Consider the following 23,274-nt stretch of genomic DNA (forward strand, 5'->3'; position numbering starts at 1 on the left):
CTTCACTGCCCTACAAAGTGCAGTATTAAACCACGCAAATAAACTCATACAAAAAAGTGTTTCACAATTTACAGTTCTTAATAAACAGAGAGATTTACAATAATCAAGGTAAATACACCAATACTTCAACATCAATACATCAAATGCTTAGAAATTTTAATCTAAGAAGAAGAAAAAAACTTCTAGACAAAGCACCTAATCAGTACAAACTTTATAAAAATCTAAAAACATTTTAATCTAACTTTCATATATGGTCATTGAGGGTAGTCAAGTTCTACGATAAGTGCTATGGGCGAAGGTGGAGTCTAAAAAGGTGAGTCTTCAGACCACAGCGGAAGCTATAGGGATTGAGTTCTAATTGCAACGGGGAGTTCATTCCACAGTTTGGGGGCCAGGAGGGCGAAGATTCTAGGACGAGTGGATCGTTGTCCTGGGGTTTCCTCCTTCCCTCTTTCTCTTTCTCTCTCTGTCTTTGTCTTTGTCATCGCTCCGGACCCCTCGTCCCTCCCGACGTCACCGAAATTTATGTCTGTAATTACGCTCCCTTAATAACACAGCGTGCGATGAGCCCCGCGGCACATCAACCTGCTCGCCTGCCCTCCCTGCCAAGAGGGGGGCCTGCCAAAGCCTGCCGTACGCCTTTGATGTTGTTTTCCTGTCGCTGTCGCGTGGAAACCTCCCATGTCCAACACTGTTACCCTTCAGGAAATGTGTCAAAAAGAACCTGTGTTCCAATGGATCCCTTGCAGTTTATTATTTAGTCACCAGCTCTTGTTTATAAGCTGACAATTGTACAACTGTACAAGCATCTTGTAGATCGTCTATTTTTAATCGTCTTTTGTGTGACTCCGTAGTGGTATGACAAAGTCGGGCATTGATTTAGAAAACAAAATGTTTAAATATGATGGAGTTACGAGGTTTATGTCCGACTGTAACGCTTTGTTTGTTATATCCCCCATGTGCTGTCCCCGTCTCTCTCCCTGGCTGTATCTCTGTGTGTCTCTCTCATTCTCTCTCTCTGGCTGTCTCTCTGTCTCTCTCTGTGTGTCTGTCTCATTCTCTCTCTCTCTGACTGTCTCACTCTCTCTCTCTCTTTCTCTGATGTGTTTAGGGTCGTCAAAGTCATTGCCTTTGCGTCTCCAGTCCTATCCATGGTACAACAGTATACATACAGTCAGTCCATGGTACAACAGTATACATACAGGCAGGCCGGTAGAAAAAACTGACGTGAACATTGTTGTTGTTTTGTCTGCCGCTGCCTTAGTTTTGACAACAATGCGCTGCATTGTGGGAAGGCTAACTCTAGTGATTCTCAAAGTGGGAGACCCAGAGGTCCTTGAGGTACTTCCAGCTAAATGAGTTACCGGTAACATAGAATCTACAACAGTCAGTTAAACACCACTTTAACCCTACATACTTTGGCTATTTGAAAATAGCAGATCGCCAGGCTCAAAGCAATATTTTTGGAAACTTACTTTTCAACAATCACACATCTTGTATGGGGGTCTCTGGCACCGCACCGCAATATTTTCTGATATACCCCCACCGCCGGTATTTCTCACTCGCCGTGAAGCGCACCCACCCCTCGCTGTGATCTCCCCAGGGGGTCGACTGGTCTGGTCTGGGCCGACTGGTACATTTACACACCTCTCCCCCTCTCCTCTCTCCTCTCTCCCCTCTGGCTTGTTAAACCCCTGAATTCCACTGCTACGGCTTTGAAGTGCGTGGAGTGTGTTTGTGCGTTCCTTTTATTACATGTGAAGATATTTGCACTTGTTGCGCCTGCAAAGCAGATGTGTCAACGGAGGAACAATGCTTTGCTCATTTTTTTCCCCGTCTTTCCAACTGCAACTGTTTTCTTTTTCTTTTGTTTACTAACCACTTTATTAACCACTTACAGCCTCTAGAACTACAACCCTTTTCACATCAAGGTCCATTATTCATTCAGCATTTGAGCCACGGACCACCGTTTGATGAGATTCAGCTTCTCAGACTCAAAACCTATAATATTTTGTTATTTGTGCACAATTCCATATTGTATTGATGTGGTACCATAGGAGAGATGACAAGCAAACATTGATCACTAGAGTCATGTCATCAACATGGATCTGTCCCATTTAGCGCCATCAGGCCGATTTTTCAAACACATTTTTGGACACTGCTCCTACAGATTTTGGCCAAAAATCACAGTATCTCTAAAAGCCATGTCATCAACATGGATCCGTCCCAGTAGGGGCAAAAGTGTGACGTGACTGACGGACGGACGGACGGACAGACAGACAGACAGCCGGTGGAGCTTTTCATAGTAACTTGCGATCTGACGGTCGCAACAATATCAGCAGCACCCTGACTCAGAATGGAACAGAGCCTTCATTTGTATCATTGGTAACACCTGTGAAGGAAGTAAGGAAGGGGCCCAATTTCTTGCCAATATGGCTGCCGTGCCCATTATAGCCTATTATATGAAGAATGGGTGACACGCGCTCCTTTTGGCGCAGCGTTTGCAGGGCGTGTGGGTGGGTGAGGGGGGAGGGCAGGCGGTATCGGAGAACGCCGCCGCCTTCCTTCCTTCCGTCTCCGGTTCCAGTGCGGGACCGCCGCTGTGATACGATCCCTCCTCCACCTGCCTGCCGCCGCGTTTCGGCGGTCCCGTCCTACTGTACATTAAAGCCCCTGGGACCAGGAGCAGCACAAAGACATGATAAACTGACTGTAGTCTGCAATCTTCTTGTCAAAGACCCGGTGAAAAAAGAGGCCTGCTGCACTTTAATCTGGCTGGCGGGCCCCGCAGTAGCGTCCCCGCCCGCCCACTCACACACACGCGCGCGCAGGCACGCACGTACGCACACTCACTCACAAACAAAGCTTTTTCTTTCTTTTTCAACATGCTCTAATTGAAGTGGTACCTGGCTGCCTTGCTCAGTGGGAGGTTGCTGGTTCCTCACCAGGTGTTTATCTCTCCCTAGCTGCTCCAGGCTGCCCTGACCCGGGGGAGGGGGGGGGGGGGTGTCCTTAATTGCAAGGGGGATGGAAAAGAACTAATGACCTGTGTCAGCTAGGACTGGGCCTATTAGGACCTCAAATCAATATCACATAGATAGTAGATCTACATGCACAACATGTTGTGAGCTGATGATTTTTGGTTTGTTTGTTTTTGTTACATTCCTAAGCCAATAATTTGATGACCAGCAGTGGTTCCCTATGGAGACACAAAGAGTCTCCTCAAATTATTGGCTTAGGAATGCGAGAAAAAACTAAAAGAAATCTCCAAGGGGTTGGTAATCGATAGGAAAAAAAAAGTCATTTTGGGGATGATCTATCCCTTTGAGTGGTTATTCAGACTAATCAATTAAGTTGATTATAAAGAATATTAGAACATCTTCATGTCGGTTTGTTGATGAGAAACGAAACAAATTATCACACACACAAAAAACCTTGGCAAATGGTTTAGTGGATTAACCTACATGAGCAAGGTTGAGTCGGTTATTGGTTTGGATATATTTTTGGTTAAGTGCCCAGCTCTATTATCTCAGCCTTAAACTATGTAAGCACCTATTCATTGCCCTGCATTTCCTCATAAACTGTCACATTCGCCTTTTTAACTCATCGTATAATCTGGTTCAAGCGGGGCTGGGCCTTCACTCTAAATGATGCACAGCGTCATATTAATCCTCTCATAAAGCCCGGGGCTGGATGGGCCTGTAAAAATAAAAATAAAAACCTGAAAAACTGTGTATTTGGTGTGATTTATAGCTGGTCTGAGAGAGTTGGAACACGCGGCGGTGAACTCTTAAGTGATGACTCTTAGCGTCCTCATCTGTCAAACTCTGTTCCTCTCTCAGCGGCAAATCACCGCGCCGGCCAAGAGCTTGCTGGTCACTTTGCGGTCAGGAAAACGTGGGTGAGACGCAGGGAGTGTCCCAGAATCTCTCTCTGTCTCTCTCTCTGTCTTTCTCTCTTTCTCTCTTTCTCTCTCTCTCTCTCTCTCTCTCTCTCTCTCTCTCTCTATTTCTCGCTCTGTCTCTTTAGCTCTGTCCTCTCCATAACCACTTAAACCCTACATCAGCGATTCCCACCAGTGGGAAGTGAGGATATCGCCTTCAAATAATTGGCAATTCACAAACGTTTTAATTCTGATCTAATAATATAACGGTGGTAAAAAAGGTTTCTTAGGAACTTAAATTATATTGAGATATATATATATATTCATCCATGCCTTATCCCTTATCCCTAAACTTTCACTATTTCACTACCTTTTTCACTATTTTGGAAAAAAAAAATATATATATTTGTAATATTTTAAATAGCCAATACGTGAGCCTGTAGATCAGCTATTTGAATTATAAATGTTTTATTTTAATTGTAAAGAAATGGCATAAGGACAAAAATAGGGCCCACTATTTGCTTATTTCACCTTTGTACATTGATTGATTGATTGATTGATTGATTGATTGATTGATTGATTGAATGATTGATTGAATGAATGAATGATTGATTGAATACTTTATCAGACAGAAATGTAAACAGCACAAGGTACAGTCAGACCTTTGAGCTAAAAGGATAACACAATAAAGTCCTTGGGACTTGTTTCCATTGTTGTCCTATAGTGTTTTGTATTTATTGATGACATGTTTTATTGTATTGTGTTGTTTGCTATGTTGATGAATCGAATACATAAAACCAATATGGTCCTACAGTATGTAGTCCACATAGTCTGGGCATTTTATGGATTATAAGGGGTTAACCTCAAACAAATTACAATAGAAACGCTTTTCAACTCCTTTTGTTTCATAAATATGTTAGTAACAACATGTCAAAAGTCCCAAGAAATCTGAGTTGTGGAACATATTGAAAAAGCTTTTTTTCCCTGTATAGTAAGGTTAATGGGAACCAAACTTTCAGCAGCTTTTTCAATATGTTCCACAACTCAGATTTCTTAGGACTTGAACATATTTAGGAAACAAAAAGAGTTGAAAGCGTTTCTGTTGCAATTTGTTTGAAGTTAACCCCATATAATCCATAAAATGGACTACCAGTACCTTTTTGTGTTATCCTTTTAGCCTACATGTCTTACTGTACCTCTGCACTGTACCTTTCTGACTAATAACTAAGTATTCAATCAATCTATCAATTAGTCCCACTGATCCAAGCCGGACAACACAATCGATTGATCACGAAAATAAACATGCTTTGAAAATGCACACAGCCCACCCAAGGCACCCATATAACTGTATATCAGTGGTTTTAACCTATTTCATATCATTACTTTTTTCCACATTTGAGCCACGGACCACCATTTGATGAGATTTAGCCTCTTAGACCCAAAACGTGTTGTTGTTGGATCAGACTTTGTCCACAATTCCATGCTGTATTGATGTTGGTACCATAGGAGAGATAACATGCAAACATTGATCAAAAATAACAATTCTTCTACATTCTCTAATTGTGTAGACTTCTTATATAAATGAAGTAATGCAAATGTTTAACAATAATTTAAGATTTAAGATCTTTACTCTTGAGAGCGTAAAATGAAACCAAATGGACCCATTTGGTTTCATTTTATGCTCTTAAGAGTAAAGGGATAGCGACTCACTCCACGGAGGTTAAGGTTAGGGTGAGGGTTAGAGTCGGGTGTCGAAAAGATGACATGTAGTAACAGCGACACGCTCCATCATTTAGCTGGAACCCCCTCAAGGACCACTGGTTGAAAACCACTGATATATATATGACCACTTAACACGGCATCCGTGTTGCATTGAAACGCGGTGTGAGCTTGCAGATCTGCCATTTTGGCAGAACGTTGGCCTCTATTATGACATGCCCGGAATAAGGACGCTTAGGGTTCATGTGGTTATAAGTGTTTAAACACTCTCTCAAACAGAGAGTTATTCCCATGGTGTTTATGCAGCAGTGCTATTGTGACCAGCGTCAGGTTTATGTTGGCAACACCACCCCAGTCCTCAGTCACGAGTGTGTGGTCTTCACAGTGACTCATAGTCAGCCTGGTTATCACATTTACAACAACAAGAAAAAGATACAGAAAAATGGAAGAAGAAAAAACGAAACTGGCCCCAAATCCAACTGGAAAAATGTGAAGCATTTTGTTTGTAAATTACATGACCTACTTGATCATACTGCAGTGTCACACAAAAGTAGCAACGATAGCAGATCTACAAGCTTGTAGGTCTGCTATTTGTTTTTGCTATTTTGGAATTTGAATCAGTTTTAGACATAATGAGGTTTCCACCCGACAGAGACGATATATGTACATGTATCATTCAGAAGGGCTTAATGCCTATTGGATTGTGAAAAGATCAGCAATTTACAATTTAGGCATTTAGCAGACAATCTTAATCCAGAGCGATTTACAATAAGCAAGGTAATACATCAATACATCAACATCAATCAGCTTTGGGTAATTCCTGTTTCTAGTTGAACCATACTCATTCTCAAACATCTTTGTGGTGGTAGATAGTTGAAATAAACCTTCCCACTTGACCGTTGATGCTCGCAACAATAAAGCTCACGCTGAATTCTAAACCAGCAACTGCTAGAGCAGGGGTCTTCAACGTTTCCAGGCCAAAGACCCTTTAGTTGAGAGAGAGAGATGAAGCAGGGACCCCTTCAACCTTTTCATAGATTCCATATAGTTTAATCGTTTGACAGCACAGTCATCAGTGTATTTTGGATTCATGTCAATTTATGTTTTCAGATATTTAATCACATGAACCGTCAATACTTAATAAGCTTGACCTTTCATTCTGTACTTAGTCTGCTCTTTTTCCCCTCTACACCAAACCAAAAGTTCTCAGAATATGGACACTAGAGTTCAAGTGTTCTATCACACAGTTTTGGAGGACCCCCTGTTGTAACTCTGAGGACCCCCTAGGAGTCCTGGACCCCATGTTGAAGACCTGTGTGCTAGAGACTGCCTGTAGTGCAGACATTCGCAAAATGCAATAAAATACCGTGTGTCCGAGCCGAGGTATGAGTGACACGCTCATAAACGTTGATCGTTAGATGAGCTGTGCACCAGTGAGAGCTCCGGCGCTCAGAGCAGATCAAAGCCAGAAGTTTGTAAGCGATTCATACGTTTTATGTAAGACATAGGCCATGTAGGCCTGGTTGCTCAATCTTGATTAATTTCACAACTGCTAACGTAAATGGCAAATGGTGCATTTATTTATTGAACTGGTTGCCAAGCAACCGCTCTACCCTGCACTGCCGCCCTCGTTATCAAAATGTATCAATATTCACCACTTCCATACAGTATGGGTGTCGAGGGTATGGAAATATACGCCTTTGTCAGAGAACAGGGCACTCCTTGTTGGCTGCTGCTGCTGAGACATATCACACAGAGGCAGCGCTTGTTTTTTGCTGGCAACACCTCCTGAGGTGAAAGTGGCGGTTGCTCCTGTCCATTAGATAATGCATTCAGAATCTGCTGGCGTGAATTAAGTGTCACTCCAAGCCCCCCTCTCAGCAACAGACGCATAATAGTTAGGGACATTGCTATCAAATCATTATCATACTGCATATGCTAGTTGCCAGTGTTCCAAATCAACACTGGCAGCTATTTTAAACAGTCTGCATCTCTCTCTCTCTCTCTCTCTCTCTCTCTCTCTCTCTCTCTGTTTGTCGAATTCATCTCACATGGGAAGATTGAAAGTGAAAGGAAGAGTAAGTCATTTTAATCATAAATGAAGAAGCTGTTCAATTTGCATTGCTGTTGTTGCACAACTTGCACTTGATTAGCCTGGCAAGCCAGCCCTGATACTGTGCTCACTCATTCCTTCCCCAGTGGGAAGTAACAAGTGAATGAATGCACAGTATCAGGCTGGCTTGCCAGGCTAGCACTTGATGGCCTAACTGTCCCACTGGCCTGTTCATCCAGATTTGGACAGCTTCCCAGCCATTACACTGTCGGACTGTCCCCTTCCACCATGAAACCTTCATTCTGTCCCCAGGACTCCCCACTGCCCTCCTGAAGGGTATCTTTGACTTCCTACCTCAAAATGAGAAGGTTGTATTAATAACTCTCCTGTGAGGTGCCACAAGGGTTCATCTTAGGTAGGGATGCGGTATCGGTACTCGTGGTATCGGTACTCGCCCCGATACCGGCCTATTTTGCGGTATCGGTACTCGTCAGATACTGCTCACAAAGCGCCCGAGTACCCTGTGTGTTCCGCCACTTCGCCTTTCTCTCTCTCTCTTAAAGTATCAAAAGTAAAAATACAAAATGTTTGAGCATAGCAGATCTAGAAGATCATGCACAGTACAGGAATTTCCATGGGCTAAACCTGAAAAAAAAGTGAAATGTGTGGCAGTTGTGCCATGTTCTGGGAAAGCAATGCAATTTAATGTGTTATATACAGCCAGAAAGTGAGGAACATCTAAAAAAAAAAATAATAATAATAATTTAAAGACACGTTGTATTATTAATTGTACTCGTATCGGTACTCGGTATCGGCGAGTACTCAAAATGAAGTACTCGTACTTGTACTCGGTCAGCAAAAAAGTGGTATTGGGACATCCCTAATCTTAGGTGTTTTATTTTATTTTATTGACATGCTTCCCCATGGCCAAATCATCCAAAAACACAACATCTCATTCCACTGTTATTCCTATGATGACACATCTTCATCCCTGAAATAAAACCACCAGTCCAAACTAGTCATCCTTATGAACTGCATTGAGGACATAAAGTGTTGGATGGCAAAAACGTCCTACAGCTGAATGAGAGCAAGTTTGAAGTTGTTCTGTTTGGCCCCCATGATTCCGTCAATCAGATAAAAAAGGTCTTGGCAACCTGTCCACCCTTGTTAAGCCCCATGTCAAAAACCTTGGTGTGCTCTTTTGATAGTTTGACAAGCAGGTAAATGCAGTAATAAAAGCCAGTCATTTCCAGAGTCCCTACCATCGCTGTGTCTCTCGGTCCAAGACCTTGAGAAAATCATCCACGTCCTCATATCAGGGATGGGACGATAATCACTATTAATGTTTATCGTGATAAAAAACACTCAAAATACTCCTGAAATTGTCCTCCGTCATGCACTGGGAACAATTCACCTTTTAGTTGTCGAGCTCCATATCTGGTACCACTTAAACCCCCCCTATAACTGGTAAAACAGACCTCTAAATAACATACTGGATACAGTCTCTTTTTCACTCTCTATCAAATCTCTTTGCCAAAAAATGGTAGATTGCAACACGTTGTGAGCTTGCAGATCTGCTATGTTTTGGCAAATGTTGTGTTTCAGAATAATGGATGTTGGGGATATTTTGATTATCGCGATAATATCCTAAATCGTGCATTATTTTGGTCACAATAATCGTGATCCATCCCTCATATCATCCCACTTGGATTGCTGCAATTCCCTATACACACTGGTGTTAGTCAGTTGTCACGCCTGCGGCCTGGCTCAGAAAACGGGCCTGGCTCAGAAATCGTGGGCCTCGACCGAAAGAACGAGAAAGAAGGCATTGGGAACTCCTTGTATGGTTATGGACACGAGTCAAGATGGCACACAGGCCTGGTATATCTATTGTTTAGAGCCCTGCTAGGTCCCGTGACCCAAACAATGTCCCCCTCTTATCTATTGTATATAACTAGGTTCTCTCTCTCCCTGTCCCGCCACCCACCCTGGATGTTTAATGTACCTCATCATGAGCTCATGAATGAACCTTCTATCTTATGACGTCAAGTGTCCCAGACTCAGACTGTTTTGTCTCAACGACTAATAATTGATACAGAATTCCACCACACCAGACAATATGCATATTCTAGATTCCATCACTCTTGTTATGATGACTCAAACATCCGTATGCCCTCCACTCATCCCTCCCTCCCTCGCCTTCTCTACCTCTCTTCCTCTCTTCCCATCTCCTCCCCCCGCTTTCCTCTTCTGTCAGGCTCTCATTTGCGTCTGAGTCTAGACCACTGACACACAAAAAGAAAACACCACCCAGAGGCCACAAAATGTTGGTTAGATACTTCCATCTTTTTCCTCTGGTCTGGTGGTGGTGGTGGCATCAGTCGGCCACAGTGTGTCACCATAGACGTCCTAGACGTTCTGGAGGTGGGCCTGTGTTTTGTCTCCGTAAAACGATGACAATCTCAAAGGGAGATTGAAGCCCCGACCGTACAAGGCTCTGCAACCTGAGGTCTTCTATAAAAACTACTCGGGAACCATGCAAGTTGGGAATGCACGCCCCACCCAGTGATGCTTTAGCCGTTGTACCCTGTCTGTCTGTCTTTTCTCTTTTTTGCCCATATATGGTCCTTGTCCCTTTTATGCAGCAGTGTGAAACTAGGGCCGCATCGCACTGCATTGTGAACTTGTAGATCATCTATTTTTACTCATTTGAAAACAATTTGGGAAGGGAAAATGACAAATTTGTTTTATTTAAGTTTATTAAAATCAATTACAGATTTTTTTTAATCTGAGCTGACCGCTCCAATACGTCATTTTGTGTGTATGTCCATGTGTTTTTACTAGTGTTTTCCCATGGTATGAAATACTGATATCCTGTGATGTCATGTGAGTCTATCATCAGCAGCAGCAGCAGCAGCACCCTGCTCACTTCACACAGGTGTGATTTCTCTCTTTGAAATGGATGTGTTGGATGACCTCTGACCTCTGTCCCCTCTGTGTGTGTCCCTCCACAGTGCCAGGGAACCTGGGCTGCTTCAAAGACAGCGGGGACCCCCCCACCCTGACGGGGACCAGCGAGACCTCCAACAAGCTCACCATCCAGAACTGCATCAGCTTCTGCAGGAAACAGCGATACAAGGTGACATATGCTTTTGAAACTGTACATTTTGGAGCGGTGGAAGGAGTAAAGCTCCAACATCTGGCTTTGTCTGTTTGTACGCCCAGGGTCACATCGGCAAAGCTCCGCGTCTACATCTGGCCTACATCTGGCCTACATCTGGCCTACATCTGGCCTACATATTTGCACAAAGCGGCCATAGTTTGTTGTACACCCAGGGTCACATTGGCCATGCTTCGCAGGATGCTTTATTAAATGAACTCATAAATAGCACCGCTCACTTTACACTGATATTGATTTGAAGTGTTGACGCCCAACCCTAATGTACGATAATTGAGCATGTGTCTTTCCGGGTTGCCTCTAGGCTCTCTCCTACGCACCTGTCTCATTTTATAGGTGTGTGTGAAGAACATAGCGTCTCTCTCTACATTTAATTCCCTAAAAAGGAATCATTAAGCAACCGCAGCGATCAGTTCCAGCTGTAATGAGCCAGGTTGTCATTTCTGTTGAAGTATTTCCTGATAAATGAACAGACAGCGATGCCCGGCGCGGTTATGACTGTAGTTTCTGCTCTAAGCGCTGCGACTTGAACCTCCGGTTCCATGAGCCTCCGGTTCCATCATGCCGGGGCCGAGCGTCAGGCGCCTAAATCATGGTCGGCAATCAAGGCTGACAGCTGGAAATTAACAATTATTGTTTCCTCAACGCAACTCGCTGGGTCTGGTATCTGTTGCTACATCTGTAAACCATGCCAGGTGCTCATCCTCTCCCTCTCTCTGTCTCTCTCTCTGTCTCTCTCTCTCTCTCTCTCTCTCTCTCTCTCTCTCTCTCTCTCTCTCTCTCTCTCTCTCTCTCTCTCTCTCTCTCTCATATCCGGAGATCCCCCAGAATTAGACCGCCATCTACAGAGACATTACCTCCTCCCCCTTCCCCCCACCACCCTGTTATATCTGGGCAGTGGTGGAAAAAGTACTCTGATTTTCTTTTACGTGTATTCACAATTATACTTAAAAGTACTTAAGTATTGGCATCAAAATATACTTAATAGTGCCAATTTTGTAGCCTTTTTTGGCAGATCTACAAGCTCACAACGGGTTGGTGTAAGATAGGGCTCAACCGCTCAATTTATGTTTGCTATGTAAAATAATTGTGGTGGAGTGAAAATTGCGATATTTACCCATGAGATATAGCGAGTGAACTTGGCGCATAAATTGCGAAAAAGGGGAAATACTCAAGTAAAGTAAAAAGGAGGCTGCTGTGACACACTTAAGTACGGTATTTGATTACATGTACTTAGGTACTTTCCGCCACTGCACTGCGTGGTACGCCGTCATCTGCCTCTCTTGTTTAGTCATCCACTTACTGTCACTAAAGCGTCACTAAAATGAAGATCCGCACAGGAAACCGGCAGGTCCCATGTGGCTGCGTCACAACGTGCATGACTGATGAGTTAGTGAGTGATTCAGGGGAACCACCCACCCACCCACCCACCTCCATCCATGCCCCCAAAAGTCTCACCCGTGAGCCGCTTGGTCCCCCCACCCCCACCCCCCACCCCCAACTAGAGTAGAGGAATTCATGTTGGTGTTCCCAACAGGAGCGTCACACTGTGGGGGGGAAAGTGGGACTGAGTTACTAGGGCCCACGGTAATTATTTTATACTTTAGCTATTGAAAAATACCACGAGTGCCGCGCTGCGAGCTTGTAGATCTGCTATTTTTGAAAAGACGTGAAAATGTGTGCAAATCTTTGAATATGTGTTTTTAAAATTTTGAGATGGGGGTCCGTGGCCAAATACATATCATTTTGGGGGTCCTTCACATGAAATGGTTTGAGCACCATGCACTGACATAGAAACATAGGTTTTTCAAAAAAAAAACCTTAGAAGGATTTAGAAGACATTTATAGAGTCGTGTCAAAAATATTTAAAGACCTGCACAAATTTTCACGATTTTTCTAAAAATAGCAGATCTACAAGTGCGCTTGTATATCTGCTATTTTTAATGGTTAAAGCACAAAATAATGCAATAATAATGGAATAATGCGTTCCCATTCATGGGGGGGCCCCACAGTGAATCCTGGCTTGTACCCAGGGCCCAGAATTTGGTGTGACACCCCTGGTTCCCAACTATTTCTTCATCTGTAAAAATGCATGCGAGGAAGTTCGGCTTGACACATGTTGGCTTGGCAGAGAGGCGCGATCGAGGCTATAGAGAGCCTCCATAAATTCCTATTCCATGAGGAAAGCGGGGCAGAGTGGGAAATGATGCAGTACCTTCAATTGTGTGAATTCATTTAGTGGCAGAAAAATTGCACAATGAAAGCGTCCCTTTCAACAGGAGACAATAGCGCTTTTGACTGCGACCGGAGGCCCTGGCGGTGCTCGAGGTCAAGATATGTGATGGTTTCTGACGGTTTTGCATTCCTTGTCGCAACGCCGTCAGTAACGGTTTAATTGTTTTCACTGTAAATGATTGTTGCACACTTGGTGCTATTGATTTAAAGTCAACTCGGTCATAGTCATGGGAGACACTATAGACTGAGGTCAGTCTGAGCCATTAATTAACTATGTCAACATGGGATCATGAAGTACAGCATAGAAACAAAATGTCTATAAAAACAAATCAATTATATTATTTTGTTTCTCATAATAACGAAGAGAGCAGCAGTCTTCTTTTAAAATGCGGTTTCTTTCTTACAAACCTTATATCCACAGTCACACAAGAACTCTAGAGTCCCTATTCTGGGGTCAACATTCTGCAGAAATTCGGCTCCAAGCGTGTTGTGAGCGTGCAGATCTGCTTGTAAATGTAGATGATGCTATTTTGTACAGAGCGGGGAAAAAAGGAGGGATCCATGGATAGACCCCAGTCAACAAAGTAAAATAAGGTTTAATGGTTAAGTAAAGATCATCAAATGACTTGTGTAGTGTTGGAAGCCCTGACAATTGGATTTATCATTAAAGTTTTGCATTATGCTTAACCAGTGGTTCGTAAAGTTATGCATTATGCTTAACCAGTGGTTCTCTGGGGATTCCCAGGTGTCCTTGAGGGGGTTCACCAGCAAAATGAAACCTATACCGGCTACTTTAAAAGAGAAAATTGTGAAATCTTGAAATATTTTCCAAATGCATATTAATTTTGGGGTCCTTGGCATGAAAACATGTAAGAACCAGCGTGCTAAAAGGCCTCTTGGGGTTTACAGCTGGCTGGCATGGAGTCGGGTTACGCCTGCTTCTGTGGCAACGACCAGGACCTGCGGAGCCACGGCGAGGCGCCCAGCATGGAGTGCAACCACGTGTGCTTTGGTGACCACACCCAGCCCTGCGGCGGGGACGGATGGGTCATCATCTTTGACAGTAAGTATGGGATGAACGTTATCTAGACCAGGGGTTTTCAAAGTGGGTGACGGGGTGCTGTGACGGCAGTCCAGGGCAGGGCGAGACCCTAACCCATTTGATAATATTTGGAATTTATTTGGACACTTACATATTTAGTATCATTTTAAACTTGAAGTACAAAGTTATTTTCAGTCAATTCTAACCAAAATGGCTATTATCTCAACGTTTTCCTCACAACATAATCACCAAAATATCGTCACTGTCGGGCAGAAACCTTGTATCTCCAAGTGTCGAATGTGTACGTCTTTTGGTAAAGCAAAGCCCTGCTTCATCATACAAGACTGTCGCACTAAACTAATGAAAACAGCCGATCTACAAGCACACAACATCTGTAGATCTGCTGTTTTCACTAGTTTAGTACATTTTATAGATGATAAATACAAAACGAACGGTTTTGGACATACAAGGTTTCCACCCAAAAACTACGATATGCTATAAATATGCTGGGTGTGAAAATTATTATGGGGTGCCTCGGATTAAAAAAATATTTATGGGGTGCCCTGAAACAAAACAGTTTGGGAACCCCTGATCTAGACCAGTGGTTCTCAACCTTTTAAGGCTGAGACCCCCAAAATAAAAATAACCATATTTTAACTGGGGACCCCACCCTGACGAGCACTAAGAGTTGAGGCATTACATTTTGTATAACACCGGTTCTATTGTGAAAATAGTCGATCTACATGCTCACAACGCCTCGCAACGTGAGCAGGCGTTCTCGGTGCCGCGCTGTGAGCTCGTAGATCTGCTATTTTACAATGCATACAACGCATATCAACCTGGGGTGCTTTGAAATTCAAAAGGTTGAGAATCACTGATTAATCTCTTATATCTGCTCTGACCATGACCCCCCACCCCCTCTCTCTCCTGTCCAGCGCGAGTCGGGGCGTGCGGTGGGAACTACTCGTCTCCCTCGGATGTCGTCTACTCCCCGGACTTCCCCGACAAATACAACGCCGGCCGCGTCTGTTACTGGACCATCCAGGTAGGGCTGCAGGCAGCTGTCCATTATTTTCTTATCCATTACTTTTTCGATTGATCGAATGTCCAAGAAAATTGTATATGAAAGATTTGATTGACCCCACACACGTTTGTGTCCTGCAAACACATGAAAATAGATGATCTACAAGTTTGCGTTGTGAGCTTGAACACGGGCTTTTCTAAAAAACATTGTTTTACCTTTTGCATAATAAAGGAGGTAAGGAAATCTGTGCTCTAAACCCAAGGTGTAGTGTAGGGCTGTACACAGGTGTGAGAGGCCAGCATGAAAGTCCATAAACAAAAAGAAGGGCCTCACAATAAATGTTTTTGCATCTGTTTTTCATCCTTTTGTGTGCGAGCCCCTTCTTTTTGTTTATGGACCTTTTTCATAATGATGCCCAAAATGGGGATTGATTATTAATAGATTATTATATTAACTCATTTACTACCAGAATATTTTACCAAACTACTCGTCACATCCCAGTTATTTTATCGTTTTTCTTACCTTTTAAAGTGCTCGCAGCTTGTACAATCGTACACGATGGTGCACGGATCGTGCACGGTCTGCATTCATATCAGATCCGATCAATCGCTACTTTTTAATGTTGGATTAAATGCAATCATTCTGTATCTCATCATTGGTACAGAAAGCTTTTTCAAATAGCTTGTCATAACTTGTCATTGGTAGTAAATTAATTAAACTATTGATTCTTATTATATTTTTTGATAAAATAGAATGTGATTAACCGGTGCACCCCTCTGCGTGCCTCCAGGTGCCCGGCTCCTCGGCCATCATCTTCAACTTCACCTTCTTCGACATCTCCGACCAGACGGACATGGTGGAGCTGCTGGACGGCTACACCAACCAGGTGGTGGCGCGCTTCGACGGCCGCAACCCGCCACGCAGCCTGGTCAACGTCACCGGCGACTACGTCATCCTCTACTTCTACTCGGACCGCACCAACCAGGCCCAGGGCTTCGCCATGCTCTACCAAGGTAGTCATTATTTAGTTACGCTCTGAACCACCTTTTTTCACTTTAATTTATTTTATTATTATTTTTTTTTTAAATCATTTACTGGGGTGAAAAAAAAAAACATGAAAGGCTGAAAATACAACTTTTACATTATGTCCGACAATATACAATATACGGTATCTTCAGGTACTTATCCACGTTTCAAAGAAAGTCATGCTGTAGAAATTATTGCAGTCCATGGACGTGCAGAGAATGTTAGACAGGCAGGGGCTGAAATATCTAAAATGGCCTTTTGGTGAAAATATTGAAAATATTTCCTGTACTTATTCATGGTCTGGAGAGGGCCCTTTTTACTGACAGGTAAAGGGGCAGGGGCTCAAGCATCCTTTGATGTCTATGTGTGCACGTGCCTGTTGCAGTCTATTACCGACCATTTATTTTTCATGTTTTTGGAGTGATTGCGTGTCTCCTGAACCCCAGCGCCACCCGAAAGCGGTCTCTCTCTCTCTCTCTTTCTCTTTCTCTCTCTCTCTCTCTCTCTCTCTCTCTCTCTCTCTCTCTCTCTCTCTCTCCGCGAGAGCGGTATTTGCATGCGCAGGTGTGGAGCTTGATGCCCTGGCTCGTGCTTTGCATAGCAACCTGGCTCCCTCATCGCTGTTAAATTGAGCAGACTAATGCCTCTTAGCCTCTTGGCCAGGCAGATATGGCAGGTCCGCCAGGCGCCATTCTCTTTTCATTTGCTGGCCAATGCTTCACGGGCCCCCGGGTGACACTTGCCTTTTAAATGTTTTGTTTTTCTAGGAACCCATAAACTTAAGGTATGCTGCACATGCATTTTAGGCTGTGGCGGCAGTTTTTCTCTTTTTTATTCTTCCCCCCCAGATATGTCCATAAGGTGCATGCATAGTATTTAGAGCAGATCAAGCAATCCCAATCCCATTCCTTTTTCTTTTGGGAGGCAATTCAAACATTAACTAACAAAAAAACAACATCAAATCAACCCAGACATTTCAATAGATTATTTTCTTATAAGCGACTAAATGATTTAGTCTGATACATCATTTAAGGCCTGTATATACTTTGTTGTACTGTGGTGATGTGCTCAAATATTTATCGCGACAATAGATCTGTGATTTCTTTTTTATTAATCGTAATTGAGGCAAAAGTTTGAAATAATTGTGATATTGATTTTAAGTCATATGGCCCAGCCCTAGAGCCATTTCAACGTGGCTGACATTCCGGCTGGGTGTCACAGCCACACTAGGAGGCAATCTGTCCCCTCATCCACCTCCACCACAGCCTCCGTTTGTAATTCTCTGGCATGTTGGTGTTCCATACTGAAAAACAATATCAGAAGGTCAGAACCCGACCCCGTGGACACGCCAACAATTCTCCCCGTGCTTGTATGTCATTCTGGCCTGGTAGCTGAGAAATGGTGTGAGGCATTTAATAAGAAAGGGCCACCCCATAAAGAGAGTTATTGCCTCAAGTCGTAATTTGTACAGATACGCGTAGAAGGACTGAGGGGAAAAAGGGAAATGTTGAAGGAGAACATCCTACTCAGAGAGTGGTTACCTACAGTATTATATAGATGATAGATACAAAACGAACGGTTTTGGACATACAAGGAAAACAATTATAATGTAAGGGTGCCTCGGATTAAAAAAATATTCATGAGGTACCCTGAGACAAAAAATGATAATGATAATGATAATGATAATGAATTTTATTTGTACAGCACTTTTCCAAACAAAGTTACAAAGTGCTTCACAGAACATGGTTAAAAACAACATACAGCAAAACATCACACAACAATCACAGAAAGTTACAACAAAGCATAGAACAATTATAATATACCGATATCAATATACAAGAGTATAGTATAACAAAACACTTCTTTACACACTTTATGTAAAACATTTGGTGTAAAGATAAGTTTTTAAAAGTGACTTGAACCTTAGCAGGGACGGTGCTAGCCGTAGTTCCACTGGCAGTTCATTCCACAACCTGGGAGCCCGAGCGGCGAAAGCACGATCGCCCCGGGTTACCAGGTTAGTACTTAGGCCTTTTAGAAGGCCCTTGTCCGAAGACCTAAGGATGCGGCCTGACTCACGCGGGGGCAGCATATCCCGTATGTAGGCGGGGGCCAGGCCATGCAGGCCTGGCCCCCGCCAGGCCTCAAAAAAGGTTGAGAACCACTGGTCTAGTTAATAGGTGACCTCAAATAAATATCACCATTATTTCAAACTTTTGCCTCGATTAAAATTAACGATAGTTCTCTGACAAGGTCTGTAATGTAAATATTACCGCCTCACTGTTGTTGCACGCCACCATTGTACAGTACTACGACTTATAATACAGGGCTTATGTGGTTAATCAGACTAAATGTTAAATGTTTTACTCAAGTAAAAGTATCAATACTGTAGTATAGAAATACTCTGTTAAAAAGTCTGGAATTCAAAATGTATTTAAGTAGAAGTACAACATTATTGGTATAAAAATGTACTTAAAATACAAAAAGTAAAAGTACTCATCGTGCAAATGTGTAATTTGAAAATATTTTGAAAATAGCAGCTCTACAAGTAGATCAGCTATTTTCAAATGGATGAAATGGATGTAGTGCTGAAGTTGTTAATGGAAGTTTTGTAATAATAATCCAAATCTACAAAGTAACTAGTAACCGTTCAAATATAGTGGTGTGGAGTAGTGGAGTAGAAGTACAGTAAAATGTATAGGAAATTGGAAATACTCCAGTAAAGTAACAAATATCTCAAAATTGTACTTAAGTCTGAGTTACTTGACACCACTGTAGTGCTGAATGGTCAGGCAGGAAGGTAATTTCAGCATAAACACTGTCAGATGATGTTCAGCTGAGCTGGGCTTTGAAGAGCTTCATTTTGTTTGCAAATCACCGCCGTGGAGTGTAAACCTTGTATGTCCAGACCAAACCCTTACCTTTCAGGAAATGTCAAAAAGAAGAACCTGTGCTCCAATGGAACCAATGTAGTTATCATTTAATTACAAGCTCTCCTTAATACTTTTCATCGATTCGATATTTATAAAACGCACGCACGCGCACGCACACACAAACACAGAGTAAAGGCTATACAGACCAAGTCTGTGATGCATGTGTGAACGCACGCATCCCATTCATTTCCAGTGGAGGACAGTATGTCTAGTGCGATACGGCAAATTTCACGCTGATATCTCGCATCAGACGGACTGACAAGGACAGATCTAATTTGAATGAAGTTCATCTCAACCGACTTTATTCAAATCTTGTCCCTGCGTGAGCTTGTGAAGCCAAAGAAAGCAGTGTGTGTGTGTTATTTCTTCACACATGCACACACACGCGCACACATTCATGAAGGAGGTGTACAGAGCGTGCACACACACAAAAAATAACAAATATAGCTGATCTACAAGCTTGTAGATAACAAAAACATAAAAAGTCTAAATATGGAGATACAAGGTTTTGTCCCGACGGCAAGGAAATGGGGAACATGTGGGGCGTTCTGGGAACATCACAGGCAGGTTGAGTTATTATGTGAAAAAAAGACAAAAGAAATCCCACACTGGTTTAACAAGCAGCCACCATTCATGAAGGAGACGTACAGAGCCGGGCCCAGTAGTGTCTGCATTCTGCAGGGGATTCACAGGCTTTGGTCTCAACTAAATGGAACACTACAACAGCAGGTCTTCACAAACCTTCTTTTTTTGGAGCAAAAGACACATTTGGTGGTGTATTAGGGTTAGACCACTTAGAATACGGTCAATTAACTCTGCAAAAAAATGCACAGAAACGTTAAAAAAAAGTGTAAATGTATCTCTTTTTGTTCTGTTTCTTTCCTCTTTTTTTCGTCCTTTTCCTTTAAGATACATATTTTTTGAACAGTAGTCTGATGGGGAAATGGGGAGAGAGATGGGGAGTGACACGCAGCAAAGTTCGTCGCGATCGATAGATAGTCGAACCCGCGACATGCTGTCAGGCATAGGTGCAGTTCAGCAAAAGCTAAGGTATGGCAACATGACTGGTGTCTTGCACGCGCGCGAAGGCACCCACGCAAGACACCAGTCATGTTGCCATACCTTAGCAAGAGGCATGCTGAATTTATTTTTAAGAAGTACATTTAATTATTTTCCCCTGTAGCCAAGGTATGGCAGCTGCCATGCCTTGCCATACCCAATAGACGCCTCTGCCTAGGTGCAGCCTGAGTGCCTGGACCGCAGCACTAGCCGCCAGGGCCACACAAAAAGAAAACCACTTCATGACTGTGATGTGACAATAAAAGTGAGTCTGACCGCGATGTGTCTTGTGTTCTCTCCCCAGCGCTGAGGAGCACCAGAACGGTGCAGGAGGACGATGATGATGAGGTGGAGGAGGAGGAGGACTTTGGGGAGGACAGGCTAGAGGAGGTGTCCAGCAGCACGGCGGGGCCGCGGGGCGCGGGGCCCGGCGGCGCCGTCACCGAGCGCTCCAACGGCACCGGCGCCAACGGACGCTCCTCCCAGATCCTCTACGTGATCACGTCCAGTCCCGGTAAACCGGAGCACAACATGCCAGGTCAGTGGGCTGGACGCAGCGAGACCACCGGCCACAGCGCTAGTATGTTCCCACACCCACCATATATGATATATTATACTGTGTACCTGAACCTCTCTCACCTTCTGCTGCTGGGTCTTTCTGGGAATCTTTGTGTTTTTTTCGCGGGGGCTTCTAACGCTGTCACGGTACTTAAATCGTGCTTGACTTGATTCATTGTCGTACAAATAATTGTGATTAAGGAGTAGAAAAGAGTGGTGCTATTATGGTGATAATTTGTGAGGACCAATTAAGATATGTTGAAAAGTCATCCTATAATGAAGGATATAATGACAGATTCAGTTCACATTCACATTTACTGGAGAAGTATTTACACATGGGAAATATCAATGTTTTGGCTATGTTAACATCACACTATCTATCGTGCTATCACGTGCTATTTTTGAAAGGTTTTGATGATTTCTAAAAAAGTGTTTACTTAAAAAAAAAGAAAAAGTCTTGCTTCCACCACTGATGTTTACAGGCTCGAACACAATTGGACTTGTCATTAAGCCATTTAGGCCTAAAATTATTTAATGCTTTAACTATTGAAAAATAGCAGATATACAACTCACAGCGTGGCACCGAGTGCTGTGCTGCAAGCTTGTAGATCTGCTATTTTTGAAAATTTGTGATTTTTTTTGCAAGTCTTTGAATATATCTTTTTAAAAGCGAACATTTGTAACTCAAATATTTGCTTCTGGGTGGTCCATGGAACAACATATTTTGAAATGGGGGTCCGTGGCCAAATACATGTAATTTTGGGGGTCTTTGACATAAAAAGGTTTGAGAACCACTGATTTAGAAGAAGGATTTAGAAGACATTAAATAGAATTGGGTCAAACATATTCAAAGACTTGCACGAATTGCACAATTTAAAAATAGTAGATCTACAAGCTCGCAGCTGTGAGCTTGTATATCTGCTATTTTTTATAGTTAAAGCATAAAATAATGGTTAAAGTGGTTACAATCTAGAGTGGCGCAGATTTAAACCAGCGCAGGCCAGACACATCAGCTGTGTTTGGCTCATAAACATGATTCTTTTCTTGCTGCGAGTAGTCTTTCTGGCCGTCAGAAGCCTCTTGTGTTCCTGACATCAGACAATAACAGATGTGCGCTGGCCGTGCATCATCCATTCTCTGGCTGAACATTACTAACAGGTGTGGCTGCAGAGCGGGGCGCTTTTCCTCCCAGTTAGTTCCTCTCAGGGAGTCTTGTTCGATTTGTCCGTGCCGCTGCGATGTGTAAAAAGACCTGCTCGCAGTTATGACATAATCGCCCACGCTCGCAGTTAGTTGAGATAATCGCAGTCGTTTTGCGTAATCGCCACAATCGTTTCCGTTCCGTCTCATATGAATTCATCCGTTGGAAGATTGCGGAAATAGTGTTGTTATACATAAGCTTGTAGATCAGCTCTTTCTGCTATATCTTGACATTTTCTGTAAGTATAAAATAATAAAATGTATGGCCTCTTTTGTCCATAATACATAATTGGTACTACTGTATCAGTTATTGTCATTCATTTCTGTGTATACTTAAAGGAGCAGCAAAATTACTTCTTTCCTATCGATTATTACTCTCCTCATGGAGACTTCAATAATATTTTTTTGTTTTTGTCGCATTCCTAAGCCAATAATTTGATTATAATAAATGTACCACCATTGATTCCGGGTGGAGACCCAAATGCATTCGGATCTCCATCCGGAATCAATGGGCCTACAAAGAATCTCCTCAAATGATTGGCTTCGGAATTCTACACAAACTAAAAAGAATTATTGAACTTAAGTCTGAGTAATTGAAAGAAAAAAAGTCATTTTGGGGGTGAACTACTCCTTTAATATAAGTAATTTGTAATATTTGTTTGAAAATCCTAAAAGGCAAACAGAAAAGCAATTTTCATGTATTTAATATACTCTTGAATCCAAAAAAAAACACAATTAAATCGTAAATCACAATTATTTGTACAACAATGAATCGCCATCTAAAATATGGTGATTATGACAGCGAAGCTAGGCCCAGCATAGCGCTGGCTGCTAGGTATCATCCCTCTCTGGCTGAACATTGGTGTGGCTTTTCCTCCTGGTTCCTCTCCCAGTCTTGTTCCATTTGTTTGCTCCGCTGCAACCCTGCTGTTTGACCACTAACGTCTCTCTCTCTCTCTCTCTCTCTCTCTCTCTCTCTCTCTCTCTCTCTCTCTCTCTCTCTCTCTCTCTCTCTCTCTCTCTCTCTCTCTGACAGTGTGGACCATCTACGCCCTGGCCGCCCTGCTCACTCTGACGGTCATCGCCATGGTGGCCAAGTTACTTCTGCATATGACAGTCAAGTGAGTACAGTATAAGTTACTTCTGCATATGACAGTCAAGTGAGTACAGTATAAGTTACTTCTGCATATGACAGTCAAGTGAGTACAGTATAAGTTACTTCTGCATATGACAGTCAAGTTAGTACAGTATAAGTTACTTCTGCATATGACAGTCAAGTTAGTACAGTATAAGTTACTTCTGCATATGACAGTCAAGTGAATACAGTATAAGTTACTTCTGCATATGACAGTCAAGTGAGTACA

The 23,274-nt window shown here is 42.8% G+C and overlaps 1 protein-coding gene across 1 annotated transcript in view; it reads left to right on the forward strand.

Moving 5' to 3' along the window:
- kremen1 (kringle containing transmembrane protein 1) overlaps positions 1 to 23,274 on the forward strand; it is a gene marked incomplete at both ends in the record, with an annotated part of 111,841 nt that overhangs the window by 86,169 nt on the left and 2,398 nt on the right. Inside the window, 6 exons of the mRNA XM_080738381.1 lie at positions 10,670 to 10,794; positions 13,978 to 14,131; positions 15,046 to 15,155; positions 15,925 to 16,147; positions 20,457 to 20,732; positions 22,947 to 23,031. Of these exons, the coding sequence (XP_080594507.1) occupies positions 10,670 to 10,794; positions 13,978 to 14,131; positions 15,046 to 15,155; positions 15,925 to 16,147; positions 20,457 to 20,732; positions 22,947 to 23,031 (973 nt within the window). The remainder of the gene's footprint in view (positions 1 to 10,669; positions 10,795 to 13,977; positions 14,132 to 15,045; positions 15,156 to 15,924; positions 16,148 to 20,456; positions 20,733 to 22,946; positions 23,032 to 23,274) is intronic.

This window comes from Nannobrachium achirus (assembly GCF_963921795.1).
Source record: "Nannobrachium achirus genome assembly, chromosome: 12".
In the NCBI taxonomy this organism is placed as follows: domain Eukaryota; kingdom Metazoa; phylum Chordata; class Actinopteri; order Myctophiformes; family Myctophidae; genus Nannobrachium; species Nannobrachium achirus.